Source organism: Cupressus sempervirens, chromosome 2 (assembly GCF_028749045.1).
Source record: "Cupressus sempervirens isolate cs-2001-9-10 chromosome 2, ASM2874904v1, whole genome shotgun sequence".
In the NCBI taxonomy this organism is placed as follows: domain Eukaryota; kingdom Viridiplantae; phylum Streptophyta; class Pinopsida; order Cupressales; family Cupressaceae; genus Cupressus; species Cupressus sempervirens.
In genome coordinates, this window is record NC_143119.1 from 235,458,391 (window position 1) to 235,477,052 (window position 18,662).

Consider the following 18,662-nt stretch of genomic DNA (forward strand, 5'->3'; position numbering starts at 1 on the left):
ATAGTTAAATAAAAGTTAGTTTTTAACTTTGGAGGCAATTTTTATTTAAATAGAAGTAGATTTCTAAGTAGTGAGTTGATCTTTGATATTTTATAAGTGTTTTAGTATGTTTTCTCATAAAAATCTTATATTGCTAAATCAAGATATATGATAATTCAAAAATACTCCAAAATAAAAAGTACTTATTGATTGTAAGTATAAAAGCAAAATTCAGATATCTGGTTCTAGTGGAGTTCATCTAATTTGAACTTCTAATACCAACAATTTGGCATGCAATTAAAACTGGTTTGTGCAAAAGACAAGGAGGATGAGATGAATTCTTAAACATTAAGGCTTTAATGGTGGAGACGTGTTCAAATTCTGTGGTGTTTTCTGCACATTTGATCTTTTGTGTCTTGTGTGTTAATTTATAATTTTAAAAACATTTTTCACACACTAAGCATATTCTAAATTTGATTTTCAACTCCAACAAACAAACTAAAACATGTATATACTTCAAATTTGAGACTATGCATTGCAGGATGCTTATACATAAAGGAAGGGTGGTATTGTTACCCATTCCAGAAGATAAACCATATCTGCCTGCATTGTCTTCTCTGTGTGAGTTCTGCCACTCACAACTTCAAGGACTAGCACTCCAAAACTACACACATCTGCCTTCTCTGTGAGATGACCTTTCAAAGCATATTCCGGAGCCGTATATCCTCTGCAACATTGTTAAAAGAAATTTAGAGGTCTAAATTCCATATGCCTTGTATAACTCTGTTTTAAATCCTACTGAATGTCTACAATTTAATAACTTATTCTAGGAAAGAATTCTCTTAGTGAAGCTTACATGGTTCCTGCCACTCCGGTATTGACATGAGTTTGGTCAGGGTCAAATAACTTGGCCAATCCGAAATCTGAGATTTTCGGATTCAAATGTTGATCTAGGAGGATGTTTCTTGTCTTGATATCGCGATGTATAATTTTCAGTCTGGATCCTTCATGCAAATATGCAAGGCCATGTGCAACTCCAAGGCAAATATTGTACCTTTGAGGCCAGTCAAGCTTGAGCGTGAATTCTTCACGACCTATAGACTCAAATTGCATTACAAACTCTTTCAGCAGACGCTTTTCAAGTTTCCAATTTTATAATTTGAGGAATTCATTATTCTGTGACTGGACACTTGCATAATAAACTAATTTATCAGCGAGAAAAAATTGGACCTGTGATCTATGTAAAATTTCATCAAGGCAGGAGATTTAAACTGTGATCCATTAAAAATTTCATTAATCGAGGACAATTTATTAGGATGTACCAAATAACCCGCGATCTAAACTGTTGTTCTCCATGTACTCATAGACCAAGAAGAGCTGTTTTCCTTCTATGCAACAACCATACAACTCCACAAGATTCGGATGCTGCAGTGCAGATATTGTACCCAGTTCATTAAGAAACTCCCGAACGCCTTGTCTTGAATTGTGAAACATCTGCTTGACTGCAACCATTTTCCCATCTAGCAGTATTCCCTGATAAGAAAGGAAACATTAAGGAAATTACATCTATTCAGGTCCATCTGAGTTAATACTAGACAGAGCAACTGAAGTAATATCAATGTGGGTTTTGATGTACCTTGAAAACAGCACCAAATCCGCCTTCTCCTATCTTGTTTTCAGGGTTAAAGTCACCTGTGGCATTTTTAATAATCTCTAGGCTGAATGTATTTGAAATTGTGTCCATGTTTATCAGTTCTGTAGACAGCATTCAGAAAAACTTGTGTCAGTGCACTCATCGACATTTTCACAGATTACACTGGAGTACGAAATGGATGGTGCACAACCAGAAAAATACATTTCTCATTACCCATATCATCAATGGCTTTGGAAGATGTACTCTTTGTTCGCTTTCTTTTTCGAATAATGAAGAATGCCAAGCACACCATGAAACCCAAAGCAATTACTGACCCAGAAACTATCCCGATAATAATACCTTTGTTTCTTTTATTTCTGATATTGTTGACACTGAAATCTGTGAAAACAAATAAAGATCATTATTTTAATATAAGATATACAATATATGCGATCAACAGATCGGTGGATTTGGGCATAACCAGAATATAATATTTTCATCTGAGGCATCAATAAAATAACTAGTTGAACCTCACGTTTATGGCAACTGTTTAGGACACGGGATTCTACAGGTTTGGTATCAGTTACGTCATCTAGCACTAAAGTGAATAAAGAACAACGTTTTAACGAAACTTCCAGAAAAAATAAATATACAAGAACGCTGTTCTTATCCCTGAAACAAATTTGCACATGAATCTTACTTGGACTGATTTTAATAGCTGATACCAAAGGTCCATATGTTCCCTTCACTGGTATGTCATATGTTCCCTTTCCAGCCCAAAAAAAGTGGATTTCCAGATAATTTTCAGTCACATTCACAGTGAAATTTCTGATTACCACCTTATACGATGAGCCTCCAGCAGCGTCCTTGATGTTAAAATCCTTCACTCTTCTACTTCCCTGCATATATTTTGAAAGCGAAAAATTGCAACTATGAAAAATCAGTATATGAAATGCTGTCAACGGCTTTATGTTACAGTCTAGTAGACAATTACTAACAAGATTAGGAAAAAACAAAGATACCTGAATATAAACATCGAAGACGCGCCTTCCTAGGCTTGGAAAGATCATTCCGTTGGATATTACTATCTCAGCGAAGTGGAGTTGTACAGTATATTGTCCATTTTGAAGACATAATGCATAGTATCTCAAGGAGCTAGATGAACAACGTGCTGTTCTATACAGTTCTGTGGCTATTCCTTTGGTAAATAGAGATTGGTCGGCTTCCACTTTAAATGGATGGTCTTCAGCATCCATGAAAACTCCTGTATTACTAACTGCCCATTTCCCATCAGGGCTTGCAAAGTATGAGGAAGGGCCTAGTGGATTGACATCTCCCTCGTAAGTACTCCATTCATCACCCCCACAATTAATGTCCGAAGAAGTGTCTGCAAAGTTAAAGTACATAGAGTCAGATCTTTTTTCAAATAAGAGAATTACAGAGAGTTTTCTACTACATTATAGTTCTCTGCTTATGGGTTTTTGGTGCTGTTAGTGATTAATTCACACTTAAGTATTTTCATGCACTGTCCAGTCCTTTCATGCACCATCCATTAATTAGGATCGCCGCTTATGCCCAAATTGAAGTGGCTAATGCAGCGTCAACTAACTTCAGTTGACTGTCAATCAGTGCTCATGCATCATCAAATCTATAGTTGACTTCTGTGTAAGTTTTATGCTTTCTGCTGTTTAGGCAGCTATAGCTGCAAATTTCATATGGTATCAGAATATAGCTGTAGGAAAGGAATTTTTTTTTTCTGTATCAGAATTGAAAATGGAATCTTAGTTTCTATTATTCTCACAGCATACAATAGCTGTAGGAAAGGAAAAAAAATTTCTGTATCAGAATTGAAAATGGAATCTTAGTTTCTATTATTCTCACAGCATACAACTACTTTGATTGAAGACTAAATATTTTTTCAACACTGAAGTAAATGCTTCTATTGGATAGTTAAGAATACAGAGGTTGAACCCAATTCAGGAGTAGAAAAATCTAATGCTTCAACTTCATGGATGAAACATTTGGTCTGCTATGCTTCTCCATCTCTCCAGAGTTGTTGTTCTATGTTGAGACATGCCCAACTCCAAACCAAGTTTGGATTACATTGGATATTCTCTTTGGAAAGCAAGATAAAATGTGGGATCATATCGTTGAAAATGAACTCATCTCATTAGATCCAAGGAGTTTTGATAATATCCCAAAAAAATTCACAAAGTTCAAAGCTTTATTGTTTCACCTGAAAGATTACGAAATTGGCAAATCCAATGAAGAAAGCAAATTAATACTTGCCAAATGTTGGGTCCAGAATATGCAGTATTTGTTTATTCTTTCCATACAATCAAGGTGACAACAAAAGTAAGTTGGAAGATGCCCAAACTCAATGCCTTCATTGAGTCTCTAATACATGAGCAGGATAAGTTTATTAAGATGAGTACATTGAAGAATTCCAAAGCTCATGCACTCATTGTGCATGCAACTGGAAAGAACAATTCTAAATCCAATTAACAATCCAAAGGCAAATGGAAGAAGGATTTAAATCCAAGAAAGGAAGGCAATTCAAAACCTTCAGATGGTTCTACAGGCTCAAACGAAAAGACACAAAGGGCAAATTAAAGTGCACTTATTGCAACTATGGGTACCATCTAGAACCATCATGCACGAAGAAAACTATTGATCTCATAGCACAAACACTTCCATGACATAACCTTGGTGGCCTATTACTAAGATTGACAAGAAGAAGGAAGAAGAAAAAGTACTGAAAACTACAAGCAATGCTCATGCATTGATTGCTATTCATTCTTCTTCAGGTACATGGATCATAGACTCTGGAGCTTCACACCATATGAAAGCCACAAAAGATTCTCTTTCATCTTTGAAACCATATTCATGTTCTCCTATTCTCATGGAGATGGATCTCCTGTAGAGACAATAGCAATAGGAAAGGTAGAGCTTGGGATTGGAAGTTTTGAAAATGTCTTACATATTCCAAAGCTTTTTGTAAATCTTTTTTCTGTGTATCAAATTGTTAGGATTAACCACAAACAGAAATAATAGTTACACACAAATATAACCAATATTAGAAACTAATAGATCACACAAAAGAGAACACAAGGTACAAAGATTTAACGTGGGTCATCCAATCTTTGGGCTATGTCCACCAACAACAAGTCCAATATTATTATTATCTAGTGATTACAATCCACAATCTCTTACAACTCAATATCACCGCAAGAAGCTACAATATCACCATGCATTATGAAATCCCTAACCCTAAGCCCTTTTATACAAGCTTTTGTTGCTTAGAAAATTAGGGCTAGAATAATTTGTCCAATACAAAAAATAGTAGCTAATGCCTTTTACAATATAAGGTCATTTTTGGTTTTGAGGGTGTTGCCCCTCGCCCTGACCTTGTATTGCGACAGGGAATGCACTTGGGGGCTACCCTAGGACCCTCGCAAGAGTCGTTGCCTCCAAACCCCCGTAGAAATAGTATGGGGAGAAATTGCACCGAATAAACCTCTGAGTCTAATTAGGCTCCACATCACAACAATCTCCCACTTGGAGACTAATCAGATTCCACAATAATAGCCTCTCACTTGGAGATTGATCATAGCATTGCTAAACCTGTAGCTCCCATTGGAATATCAAACCACCCTAGACTTTGCTATTCTTTTATTATGTTCATTCTAGAAGACCAACTGAAGCTGAAGAAGAGTTCAACTTCTCTCTTGTTACTGCCTTGATAAACATATCTACTGGATTATCATCTATATGTATCTTGTCCAACTTTAACTATCCATCATCCAAGACTACCCGAATGAAATGGTATGGCAACTATATGTGTTTTTTCTTAGAATATAAAGTAGAATTCTTCGCAAGATGAATGGCACTTTGGCTATCTATAAACAAATAATTATCCCTCTATGGGTGTTCCAATTCTTCTATGAAGAACTAAAGCCATATCATCTTGGTTGCCTCTGTAGCAGCAACACACTTTGCCTCGGTAGTGGATAAAGCATTAACCTTCTGCAATTGATAAATCCAACTCACTGTTGTCCCACCAATAATAAATACATAACCTGTAGTACTTCACCTAGTATCAATATCCCATGCCAAATCTGAGTCAACATAACCCTGTAAATTAGTAGTAGAGCCCTCAAAATGCAAACACTTACTAGATGTTCCTCTCAAATATTTGAGAATCCATTTAACTGCATTCCAATGCTCAAAGCTTGGATGACTCATATACTTGCTAACAACTCCAACTATATATGCAATATTTGGCCTAGTACATACCATAGCATACATTAAGCTTCCTACAACTGAAGCCTAGGGTACCTTGGACATGTTATTCTCATTTTCTTGTGTCTTTGGACACATCTCCTTGGTCAACATCAAATGATTAATTTGAGAGGGGGTTTCTTTCCATTGGGTTAGTTTGATTTATTTATTTTTTGGGGGGGAAGGGGGTTGTAGTGATTAATTCAAACTCTAATCTTTTCATTCACCATTCACTCCTTTCATGCACCATCCATTCATTTTGGATCATTTCTTATGCCCAAATTGAAGTGGCTAATGCAATGTTAACTCTAATTGATACACCATCTTAACTTTAGTTGACTGTCAATCAATACTAAGTTAACTGTCAACTAGTGCTAATGCATCATTAACTCTATAGTTTAGTGTTGTGAAAGATTTATACTTTTCATAGGATTTGTAATATACAAAATCAGTAATCAAAGTGGTGAATACATGAAGTTTTTTTCTAATATGTTCTAATTACTAGATACTCTATTTTTCTTTGTGTCTACAAATATATGTCTTTTTTCGTTTGGTTGTATAGGATGTACTACTATATTAACAATTATAGTTATGTGACTTACCAAATACAATCTTTTATTTATATACTTTTTCAATGTAATTTTTTTTAACACATTTTATTTATGTAATGTCTTTTTGGTCATTATAATCCTATTACTTTGAGATTTTTTTTGGTGCTATATCAAGGGTGAGCTGATATCCTTGCAACATATTATTAAAGGGTTACATTAGCCCACCATTGGTCGACTTTGTTGATGCATCAGATTACCCCAATGAATCACCAAGCCTACTTTCTAGACCCTTCTACCCCTCTAGAGTAGACTACCTAAGAGGCTAATGAGAAAGTTGAAACCCTTGCAGTGGCTAGGGGAGACCATAATAATAATGACACTTTTTGGGTAGTTTTGAGAATCACATGATGCACTTGAATGAATATGTGTATTTCTGATAATGATAGTATTTATTTTTGAGTATAAATTTATCCTTGGGACCCATACTATTCTAAGGGAATGATACACTGAAGAGGAATAGTGAGGAGTGGATGAGTTAGAAAGAAGAATTGGGGGCTACTACTCACCAAGGAGCTTGCTTTTCAAGTAGTAGTAAGAGCATGAGCTAAACTTTTTTATTCACCAAGGTTTTCTCTCTATAGATTTGTCATCACTTCTCCAAGGGCCTTAAACAAATCCCTTATAATAGGAGGGGATCCTTCATGCTAGAAAAACTTATTTTCAAATGTGAAAGGACATTAGATCCATTGCCCTTGTAATACTATTTTTTGGCTCTTGTGCTTATATTTGATTCCATCGATAATTCTATCATAGTTTATTTATTTGACCTCTAGGTTTTTCTACAAGAAGAGACCCCTTAAAAGCACTCTTTCTTAAGGAGAAAATTGGGTATGAGTGAATGTACTAGGCTTTCCTAGCAACCAACTCCTTTGTCCAATATTTTGTAAGAATTAGTTCAATCAAAAGGTGTCTACCTAAATAATTCCTATTGTTGGCCAGTAATTGATCAACTATTTTTTCCCATTAACTAGAAAACTAAGAGAATTTAAAGAATAAGTTTTTGACAACAATTTGCCAACTTAGGGAGCACTGTCATTCAACCCCTTCCTCTTATATTTGTTTATTTAAAAGACATGAAAACAACACTTGTATCCAAATTTTCCTATGTTGTTCCATTAATATTGACATACACTAATGTTTTTAGGGCCCCTCCCTAAACACATGATTTCCTCCCACTCTTCCTTTATTATTAGTCTTGGTCTTTATGGTGGGGACTAAAGGCAGGAACTAATGTTTTCAATCTACTTTTTTCTATTAATCAACTCTTGGGAAACTGGAAAATGTTCATACAAATCTCACTTATTCTATGGTCTAGAGGAATTCTAATATTAAAATATATATTTTTTCTTTTTAATTTATGATTGGTTGTGTTCACATTTATGTGCATTCTTTTCATTTTATCCTTTGGACAATTATCAAAAAAATTAGAAGAGTGTGACACTTTGCAAGAGGCATGTCATTTACAAGAAGATTCACGACAATCTACATGTACAACATGTTGACTTGTGTATTTCCACAACCCTTTCATTTTCAATGATTTGAACAAAATATTTGTTCATCATTTAATATATACAATTCATGTTGATAATTCCACATAGCCAATGCACCCATCACATGAAAATGAGATATTTGTTAACTTTGGCTTGGGTTAGCAAGTATTAACCCATGTTTAGGGAATGTGACAAGGGTAGGAGGGGATCAGGATTAGGATTAAAGATAAGGATTGACATCTTCTAGAAGAGTCTAGGCTTTGGATGAGGATGAAGACTTTCTAGAAGAGTCTAGAACTTCCTATGATAAGGATAAAAAAGTTTTTTTAGAAAATAGATAAAGTTTTATTTATTTCAAGGGTTTGGGTTGAGGAGATATTTATTAAAATATTTTTAATAAATATGAGGATTAATATTTAATCTTAATTAAATATTTTGAGTTGGGATTAGGGGTAGGAAATGATGGGATTAGCCTTTAATCAAAATTAAAGAAGGATTAGAAGATTTTGAAAGAGGTTAGTGGTCTTAAGGAAATTGGCCAAGTTTTGGGCAAAAATAAATTATTTATTTATTTTGGGATTTTTGGTCAATTTATTAATTAAATAATTAATAAATAAGGAAATAATGTTTAAATAAGATTTAAACATTTTTGGGAGGGATTCCTTAATTAAATATTTTTAATTAAGATAAAGGGATTTAATGGCATAAAAATAAATAAATTAATTAATTAATTAATAAATGATGATGTCATCAAGGACTTTTTTCAGAAAATAAAAATATTTTATTTTCTAAAGGATTTTTAGGCGTCTACACCTTTGACCTTGTTGGACAATATCAACTAATGTGACCAATCTTCAAACAACTAAAACATTTGGTTTGACTCAACCACCTTTTGTAGTCACTTCTAAAGTGAGGTCTAATACAATTCTCAGGAACATGTCCATATTCTTGACAATAATTACAACTATACCTTGTATTATAATCCCAGTTATAAGAGTTTCCATTGTTCTTTACCTTTGTTTTCTTGTTTGATGACCACATGGGTTTGGATCTGCACTCAAAATTTCTATGTCCATACTTCTGATAGTTATAACAATATCCTTCAAATCTTTGAGTGTGCATGGTCTTAGTTTTACATTCATGTGCTTGATGACCATGTTTGTTGCACTTATGACAATGAACGATGCTCTTATGTTTGACATCCTGATCTATAGAATTGCTCCTATACACATTAGTAGTATGTCCTTTCTCACCACAATAATCACAAGTAGGTTTGGAATTCTAACCTTTGTTGCTCCTTTCTTTAGCACTTTTGGATGACTCTCCTTCTTCAATACTTATGTATCTCAATCTAGATGTATCATTATTGGATCTAGGGGATTTCAATAATTGCTCAAAGTATTTGATGGCTTCACTTGGTTTATTGAAACTTTCACCAAATTCCTTTTCCCTTTTTAGGTCATTATGTGATTGCTCATTTTGCAACTTCAATGTTGTTATCTCAATGTCCTTGGCATTTAGCTCATAGTTGGCATTCATCATTTGAATCAAAGTATCCAATTGCATGTTAGAAATCTTAGTTAGCTCTGGTGATTTCTCCTCCAATCTGTTGATCAAAACTCTTTTTTCATCTTCAATCATGTCTTTGTCTTCCATAGCTTTCTTTTTTTGTTCAGTCACCTCACATGGTAGTATGGCTTGTGATTCTTGCTCTAACTTAAGATTTCTGATTTCTTCATCTTGGGCTCTATTCCTTTCCATTAGATCTATAATTGTTGCATTAAATTCATTAGAGTCTCCATTAGAAAATAGCTTAGTAGTGTCTATTTCTCTATATTGTGTGTCATTCTCCTCAATAGGAATTTCCTTCCTTCTCTTTAAAGATTTATTTAAATCTTCTCTTGCTTGATTTAGTTGATGTAGAATGAGATGTATTTCAATCTCTTGATTCTCAATAATCTTTCCCAACTTTTAGACTTCTATTTCCAAGATCTTTCCTCAAAGCTACAAAGCTTATGTTTCAGAGAACACATCTCTGATACCAATTGTTGGAATTACAATAGGAAAGGTAAACTTCTGGGGGGGGGGGGGGTGAATCCGTATTTTAAAATTTGACTCATAAAATATTCACAACACATCCATCTCATATATTTAATAATTAAATTAAAATACCATGTAAAGCACGCACATCTAAATCGTGTAACAAGTAAGCATTCACACACATATGATTACCTAGAAACCTTCCAATGAGAAGGTAAAATTAGGGTAGGGATGACACCCACAAATATTCACTACTATAGTAATAAAATGTATCTAATGAAGGTTACAATGTTTGATCATGAGACATGATCTACTCTATGAAAGGTCCACCCTATTAAAGGCTTACAAATACTGTTAGGTCATACCCTATTAAAAGATTTCAACACCCTATTAGAAGTATGCCTTGTTAAAGGACTTCAACTCAAAATTAACTAAGCACCCTATTAAAGGATTTCAATACAACCTATTAGGACTACTCTATCAAGATATTTAACTAATTAACTTGTTAGAATGTTTCAGCATTGATCCTGCAGTTAGCACTTGTTTCTTGATAATAGATAACCTCTAAAATGATGTATTCTTGATCCTTCTTAATTAGATGTCTCTCTTTTTTCACTATTTCCTTCCTCTATTCTGTAATTTCAATTCACTATACCTTAGTCACCATAAATTCTCTATTTGTGCATGCAACCTTCTCTCTTCGCTTCTTCCACATGCATATGAAGTTTAGGGTTTTTCCACCTTAAGATGACCTTGGTGACTTAGGTTTAGGTATGAATCAACAGTTGTGATTCATCTATTTTTCCACTTAAACCATCCATTTTCTAATTGGATGCATGTAATTCATAGGGATTCCAACTTAAGGTTCATCCTTATCTCCAAAATATTGTAATTCAATCTTTAAGTCGGCTGAAAAATGGTTTACATAGTAGTTTGTACCATTACAAATAACTATGAAAAAATTGTCTTACTCAGAATCTAAAGTCTCTGATGCTCGGCATATACTATTTTCTATAGTGGGACTTGACATCCACTACTTACTAAGCTCCTATATCACTTGGGATACACTATTTGCTCGGCACTTGAGTGACTCAGCACATGAGTGACTTAGCACTCACTATGGACTTGGCATGGTCTATATCATGCTTGGTATACACTACTTGTTTGTCATGAACTAAGTAAATGACTTAAGTGTATAAACACTCACTTGTCAAGACCAATTTGAGATCAACAAGTAGATAACTCATTCCTTGTTGTTGGCATCTTATTGAGCTAGCAAGATGCCTGAAGATGACTTTGTTGTAGATATATACAAAATGAGAGGTTTCCTATAAATAGGAGGCATCAAGATTAGTGGATTAGCAAGATATTTTTTAATATGCATTAAGCTCTAATCACAATCTTTGTTCCAATCATATTTCACACCATTATGCAAAGTTTTAGTAAAAGGTTGTGACTTATCCGCTAACTGTGAGATGAATCTATGAATAGATTGAATCCTTCCTTGTAGCCCCCTCATTTGACTAATGTTATTAGGTGGAGGCATTTCCATTATATCTTTGACATTTTCTAGGTCCACCTCAATTCCTTTTGCAAATACAATGTAGCCTAGTATCTTAGAATTAAACCTAAGACTAAATTTCTCCATATGGTCTAGAATAGGTCCCAAATCATGAAGATGAGTGTTTCGCTATGTACTCTTGACCAAGGTGTCATCAACATAGCCCTCCATAATTTTATGCATCATGTCATGGAAGATTGTTGTAACTAGTCATTGATATGTGGCACCAACATTCTTTAGACCAAATTACATTACATTCTAGTAGAAGCTACCCCATGTAAAAGTGTTTGCCATTTTCTCTTGATCTTTCAGTGCAATTTTCATTTGATTGTAACCAGAAAAAATGTCCATTAGTGAGTACATTTCATATCTCACTATCATGTCGACTATCATATCAATGTTGGGTAGTGGAAACTCATCATTGGGACGTACTTTGTTTAGATCTCAAAAATCTATTCAAGCTTTGATGGACTTGTCATGTTTTGATATTGGAAATATGTTTGAGATCCATTCAGGCATAATCAATAGCACAGATAAAACCATCTTTCAAAATCCTTTCTATATCTTTAACAAGTAGTGCTATATGAGGATTCATCTTCCTGAGTTGTTGTTTGACCAGTTTTACTCTTGGTGCATTAGATAAATGATTCATTATGAGATCAGGATATCATTATCATATGAGGGTGTTTCTTAGTTCACTAATTGATTGGTTGTGTTGGCTCTATCAACATTGGTGATCTATCCTATAAGTGACTTAGAAGTGCATCAAATATCTCATCCTTAGGTGCCTCAGAGAGGTTTTCACCTTTGGATACATCTATTGTTTTTGCTATTTTTGGTTTGATACTTCCATAATGTGGTTTTCACCATTGGAACATCTATTATTTTTTCTTTTGATTATATGACTAAGATACTTGATGTCAGCTTCAGTCATATTGATACTATGTTTTGGAACATCTATTATTTTTTCTTTTGATTATATGACTAAGATACTTGATGTCAGCTTTAGTCATATTGATACTATGTTTACTAGTAGAAGACATCACTGATTCAATAATGTGTAGATAGAAAGCAAGATCATAGTCATTATGAAACATAGGGACTTCACTAGATGCAGTATTGTAGTTTAGTCTATTAACTCAAGATAAATGAGTGAAAGAGAAGTGGTAGGTTCAGTAGCATTCATAGTATACTCATCAAATGTACAAACAAGAAATTCAAGACCTAAAGTGATTTTGTCCAAAGGAATGTTTGAATTCCTTTGATTTATAACAACATTAATCGAAGACACATCAACATCAATAGGATGAGACTCATCTAACCAAACACTAGATTGCTATCCTATGTTGAGATGATTTTCATATTTATGAACTTGATCTACATCCTTATTAGAAGTTTCCCCTAAGAGAGAATCAAATTCATATTCTCAAGAGTATGTACTCAATGGAGGAAGACTATAGAATTCCCCAACAATGATGGGTATCTATTCTCCACTTTTATTATTATCTTGATTTTTACAAAGTCATTCAACAACTATAATATGACTAGACTCACCCTATTCCTATTGAATTTGGGAAGGATCAGTAGTATTGTCAGAGGAACCACTGTCATCTTTAGCTATACCAACATGTGGTACAAAGCCATCTAGTTCTTCCAAGAACATAGCAAGATCTATTAGAATGGGATCAGGAAAGATATCCTCATCATTAAAACTTTCAACTCGATTATCTAATTCAATTTATGACTCATGTTTAGATAAACTATCAGATTTTAGTATAAATTTATTGATCCCTAAATGAGAGGGAACCTTCTTAAAACCTAAGCTTATTGTTTCTTGAGGACTTCTAGATATTTATTTGATTGGATCAATTAGGTTGTTACATCCAATAGGACCCTTACTTTTGTAGGCAAGAGATTTTATCAATTTAAGACCTAGTCCATACTTTTATAGAGTTATCTCACAAGCCTAGTCTGTGAGATCAACTAGAACTTCCTCTTTGTATAACCATGCAACCATGGCTCTGTTTTCATATTTTCTTCTAGAGGTATAGTAGCTTTGACAAAGGCACAATTGAATCTAGTCTGAGGTGATACCACAAAACATCTTTTTTCTTCATATGGTCTCTCATAATGACAAGGAGATTTAGAAAGAGATGTCAAAGATCAAAATGGTTTAATGTGATATTCACCCATTCTAGTTTCTATTAACTTGAGAGTCTTCTTCATTTATTTGAGCTATATCTATAGACTCTCTATTTGTAGGAAAAAAACTTTCAACAAACTTGAGATATTGAATGTGTAACTAGTATTAATAGGTATAGTAACTTCTGATCCTTGAAATGAAAACTTGATGCATTGATGGTATGTTGAAGGAATTATTTGCATTTCATGTATCCATGGTCTCCATAATAGTATATTGTATACTAAAGGAATATCAAGGACTTGATAGTTAACATCTCTTTCTATAGGACCAACTTGAAGAGGCAACAGAAAGAGACCTAGAGATTTGTGTTCTATTTCATTATATGCTTTGATGATTATTATATGATGAGGGTCAATGGAGTCTTCATCATAACCTAGTTGTTTGAGAAAAGCAATAGAATAAATAATAAGACCAACTTTATTGTCTATTAGCATGCGATGAACACATTTTTGATGTATCATGGCTTCAATATGAAATAGTTGATTATGAGGATGTTCAATGAACTCTCGTCCTCTTCAGAAAAAGAAAAATAATGAGGTGAGGTCAAGTGACCTACCATAGATTGAAACTTATCAAGATCAAGATCTTTCCTCATTGAGGGCTTTGTCTAGAATCTTCCTATGAGTAGACAAGACTTTAAGTAGTTCAAATATTGTTATTTGAGCATTTGTTCATTGCAATTGTTCAAGGATACTATAGTTTGCAGTTGTGGAAGATGTTGCAATTTTTGTATTTTTGCCAGATGGACCAGGAATAGGTTTGTGTTTATGTTGATCTACCTTAGGAGTAGAAAGTACAAGACCTTTGAGTACTATCTTGGTACAAGAATGCATAAGAACATTTGCACAAGATTGTGACTGTTCGTAATTAGATGTAAGAGATGTAGCACCTCTCAAGACAAATGGAGTCCTAGGTCTCATGTTATTGTATTTTCCTTTAATTGTGGTAATATCACAATGTTAAAAATCCAAAGGTTCAACCATATTGATCACATTATCATCATTGGTATATGTATAGTTGACCTTGTTATTATTTTTCTATTTAGAACTTTCTCCAATGTCATAATGTCAGAATAGTTCCTTAAAAGCTTTGTGATCTAAAATTTTGTTATGTCCACCCACAACTATTTCACCATCATCAAATAGTACCTAAACCTTATGATGTAGGTTAATATAATTGTTTTTTGTGTGACCATTGTTTTGATGGTATTCATAATATGCATTCTCATTCCACCATGTAGATCATGGTTGTGGAACATAAGGACAAGAATTAGCAAGTGGGGTAATAATTTGATTTTGAAGTAAGGTTATATAGACCACATCTAGAGGTTCCCCTAGAGGTGTGTATTCATGTTTAGGTTGAGTAACCCAAGATGAGTTCCTTGTTTTGTTTCCAAGTGTTTTGTTATCCAGATTAGATTTGTCGATGGTTTTAGATGCATTGATGTTATTCGTAAGATTAAAATCCACCTTAGAAGGTTTGGGAGTGATATTGCCTACCACTCCATCATATACTAATTGATTTTTTTAACATGCTTGGATTTATCTTTGCCAGAGGTAGGCCCTTGTTTGATGGTCTTTTGAAGGGTTAATTCACCTTTCTTGGCCATGAACTCCTCTATTTGGATAGCTTGTGTAATCATATCTTCAAGGGTATGTGGACCTTGAAGTTGTATTATATACCCAAAATAAGGGTAAAGCTTATCCATGAAGATATCAAGTTTTTCAGTTTCAAGGATTTTTTGTGAGTATTTGGAGAAATGTTAGGAAAGATTCTTCAATTTTTCTTAAGGTTACCTAGATCTTGTATGTTGACTAGATGTTGTATATTGTGTGAGTATTGTTGAGTAAAAGTATTAGCAATCTCATCAAATGTTTTAATTCCAAGAGGTAATCTTGAAAACCATTCCATGGCTTGACCACCTTGACTCAGTGGAAACAACCACATAAAATTGATTGGTTATGCATGAATTCCATAGACAAAGCACTAAACTTCCTCAAGTGATCTTTAGGATCAGATGTTCATAAGCATTTGTCATATTTTGGTAACTCAACTCCTCAAGGAAATGAGACATGTACAAGTCCTTGTCAAAAGGAAATGGACAAATAGTGTCTAATGTGTATTGTTTCACTAGTTTATCCTTGTCTCGCAACATTTGGGCTAGTTAATATTGCATGACCTAGAGCTATTTTTATAACTTGAAGGTTTAAATTTCCTCTTCTTGTCTAAAAATTGTTTCAACATTGAAGTGTTGAGGTAGTTTTGCTCCTTCTTGAGTGAGTTCGAGGAAGTATTTTTATTTCCCATCATGAAGTAATATTTCCATCATTTTCTAGAAGTTTTTATCTTTATGACATTTTTCTATGTCTTCTAGTGGTATCTCTTAGTGTCCCCATAATCATTTTTATAGGTGTAAGGATACTTCATCCTTTCATTTATTTGGAATTACTCTCCATTTGTTCTCCTACTTTTTTCACTCACTTCATGATGTTGATCTTCCATTCTAGGGGTGTAGTAGTTTTCAATTAGTTTAGGTTGTCTAGGTATTTCAATTAAAAATTTAGCTATTTTGTTCAAAGATGTAGGTGTCTTATCAATGTCTGGATGTCCTTGGAATAAAAGATTCCTAACTTGTTGCAAGTTTATGGAAAATATTCTTTGAGCACTAGGTGGACCAATAGGAGAAAGAGATCTTGAAGACCCTTTATTGTACTCGGACTATATGTATAACTGGGAATCACCTTCACCTTGATTTCTACCTCTTTCTCTACCTTATCTGGGTCTATGGGGAGGAAATACATCTCCACTCCTAGTTCTAACTATCATACGCAATAACTTAAGACCAATTTTGAACAAGGATCACACTAGAATGTTGTCTCAAAGTAAGTAAGTGGGTTGTATACCTAGGTACTGTATATGAGCAATGTTAGTATGCTAATAGAAACCAAATTTAAAATAAAGCTTCTACAAACTAAAAAAAATTCATAAACTTCAAGATAGACTAAGATGAGCTCTCAATTGAGAATAGGAACCATTAATGGACTCTCTCAATAAGAAGCTCTCTTGTTGAGTGGCTTTGTCTAAATAGATAGGATGTATGCTCAAGCTTATGCTTCAAAAAGGGCTTCAAATGGAGTTGGAATTTGGGTGTGAGTGTATGGTTTTGATGTAAAATGGCTTCTTAAAATGGCATTATGACTTTACTTCATGGATTGTGTTATTTTGCAAAGGGGAAGGATCCACTTTATAGGCAAGATGCTTGAGGGATTGAGGGCTAAGATGCAAGGATGGGAAAAAGCTCATGGAAGGCTCAGATTGCATGAGAGGAGAGCACATGGATTGTGCTTCCTTATAGCCAATCAAGGAGTGACACATGTCACAGGGTGAGAGGATGGAGGAAAGGGGAAGGATGAGTCAACAAAGGAGGCTCAAGGGATAAAATCTTCATAAAGACCCTCATAATGACTTGTAAGAGCAATAAAAGGGCTTGGAAGAGTCATTTATGGCCTAGTGGGCTTCATAAAGTTTTATGGTTGAGATATTTTGAGGGAGATGAGAGCAATTTTGACTTGAGCTTGATTAGGAGGGTTTTAAGCTTTCTTAGGATTGTGCAAATGATTAGAGGATGGATTAGGATGGTTTAGGATTAGCTTAGGGATAGGCAAGTGGATGGCATTTAATGAGGGTGGGTGAAGGAGGAGATATTTGTTACTTTGGCTTGGGTTAGTAAGTCTTAACCCATGTTTAGAGAATGTGACAAGGTTAGGAGGGGATTAGGATTAGGTTTAAAGACATCTTCTAGAAGAGTCTAGACTTCGGATGAGGATAAAGACTTTCTAGAATAGTCTAGAATTTTCTAGGATGAGGATGAAGACTTTCTAGAAGAGTCTAGAACTTCTTAGGATGAGGATAAATTAGATTTTTAGGAAATAAATAAAGTTTTATTTATTTCAAGGGTTTGGGTTGAGAAGATATTTATTAAAACTTTTTTAATAAACATGAGGATTAATATTTAATCTTAATTAAATATTTTGAGTTGGGATTAGCAGTAGGAAATGATGGGATTAGCCTTTAATCAAAATTAAAGAAGGATTAGAAGATTTTGGAAGAGGTTAGTGGTCTTAAGGAAATTGGCCAAGTTTTGGGCAAAAAATAAATTTTTTATTTATTTTGAGTTTTTTGGTCAATTTATTAATTAAATAATTAATAAATAAGGAAATAATGTTTAAATAAGATTTAAACATTTTTGGGAGGGATTCCTTAATTAAATATTTTTAATTAAGATAAAGGGATTTAATGGCATAAAAATTAATTAATTAATTAATTAATTAATTAATAAATGATGATGTCATCAGGAATTTTTCAAAAAATAAAAATACTTTATTTTCTAAAGGTTTTTAGGTGTCTACATTTTGCCTCTCTTTGATGTGATGCTGCAAGTGGCATGGCATCAAAGATAAGAAAATAAGATGCCCAAGGCTAGAGAAAAAGAGGAGAGAATGGACTGTGAGATGCCCCCTCAAGAAGGCGACGGGGAGAGAAAGCGAGGCTCGATGGCTTCTTGAAAAGTACAAGAATCTCAGATGAGCAAGGAAACTCAGATTGGCAAAGAGAAGGGGCTGAATTAGCTCAAACTCCCACTATGGGAGAATGATAAAGGAGAATCAGATGCACAAGAAGAAGCAAGATTAAGACTTTAGGGAAGGTGGAGGATGAAGGAATAGAGCGCTATAAAAAGGAATCTAGGATGGGGAGATGGATGAGGGGATTAAAAAGCTGATGCAACAGGATTTCAAAGAGTCAGATTGGCGGAAGATGGGTTTCGGAGATCCCTAGGACTAGGATTGTGGATCTCGAAAGATGA

The 18,662-nt window shown here is 34.1% G+C and overlaps 1 protein-coding gene across 1 annotated transcript in view; it reads right to left on the reverse strand.

The window, feature by feature from the left end:
- The window catches only part of LOC149571911 (putative LRR receptor-like serine/threonine-protein kinase At1g53430), a 56,780-nt gene that overhangs the window by 542 nt on the left and 37,576 nt on the right, over positions 1–18,662 (reverse strand). The window contains exons 2-8 of the mRNA XM_089815748.1: positions 2,635–2,999; positions 2,313–2,511; positions 1,847–2,011; positions 1,616–1,734; positions 1,302–1,512; positions 836–1,073; positions 556–706 (exon numbers count right to left, since the gene is read on the reverse strand). Coding sequence (XP_089671874.1) covers positions 556–706; positions 836–1,073; positions 1,302–1,512; positions 1,616–1,734; positions 1,847–2,011; positions 2,313–2,511; positions 2,635–2,999 — 1,448 coding nt within the window. The remainder of the gene's footprint in view (positions 1–555; positions 707–835; positions 1,074–1,301; positions 1,513–1,615; positions 1,735–1,846; positions 2,012–2,312; positions 2,512–2,634; positions 3,000–18,662) is intronic.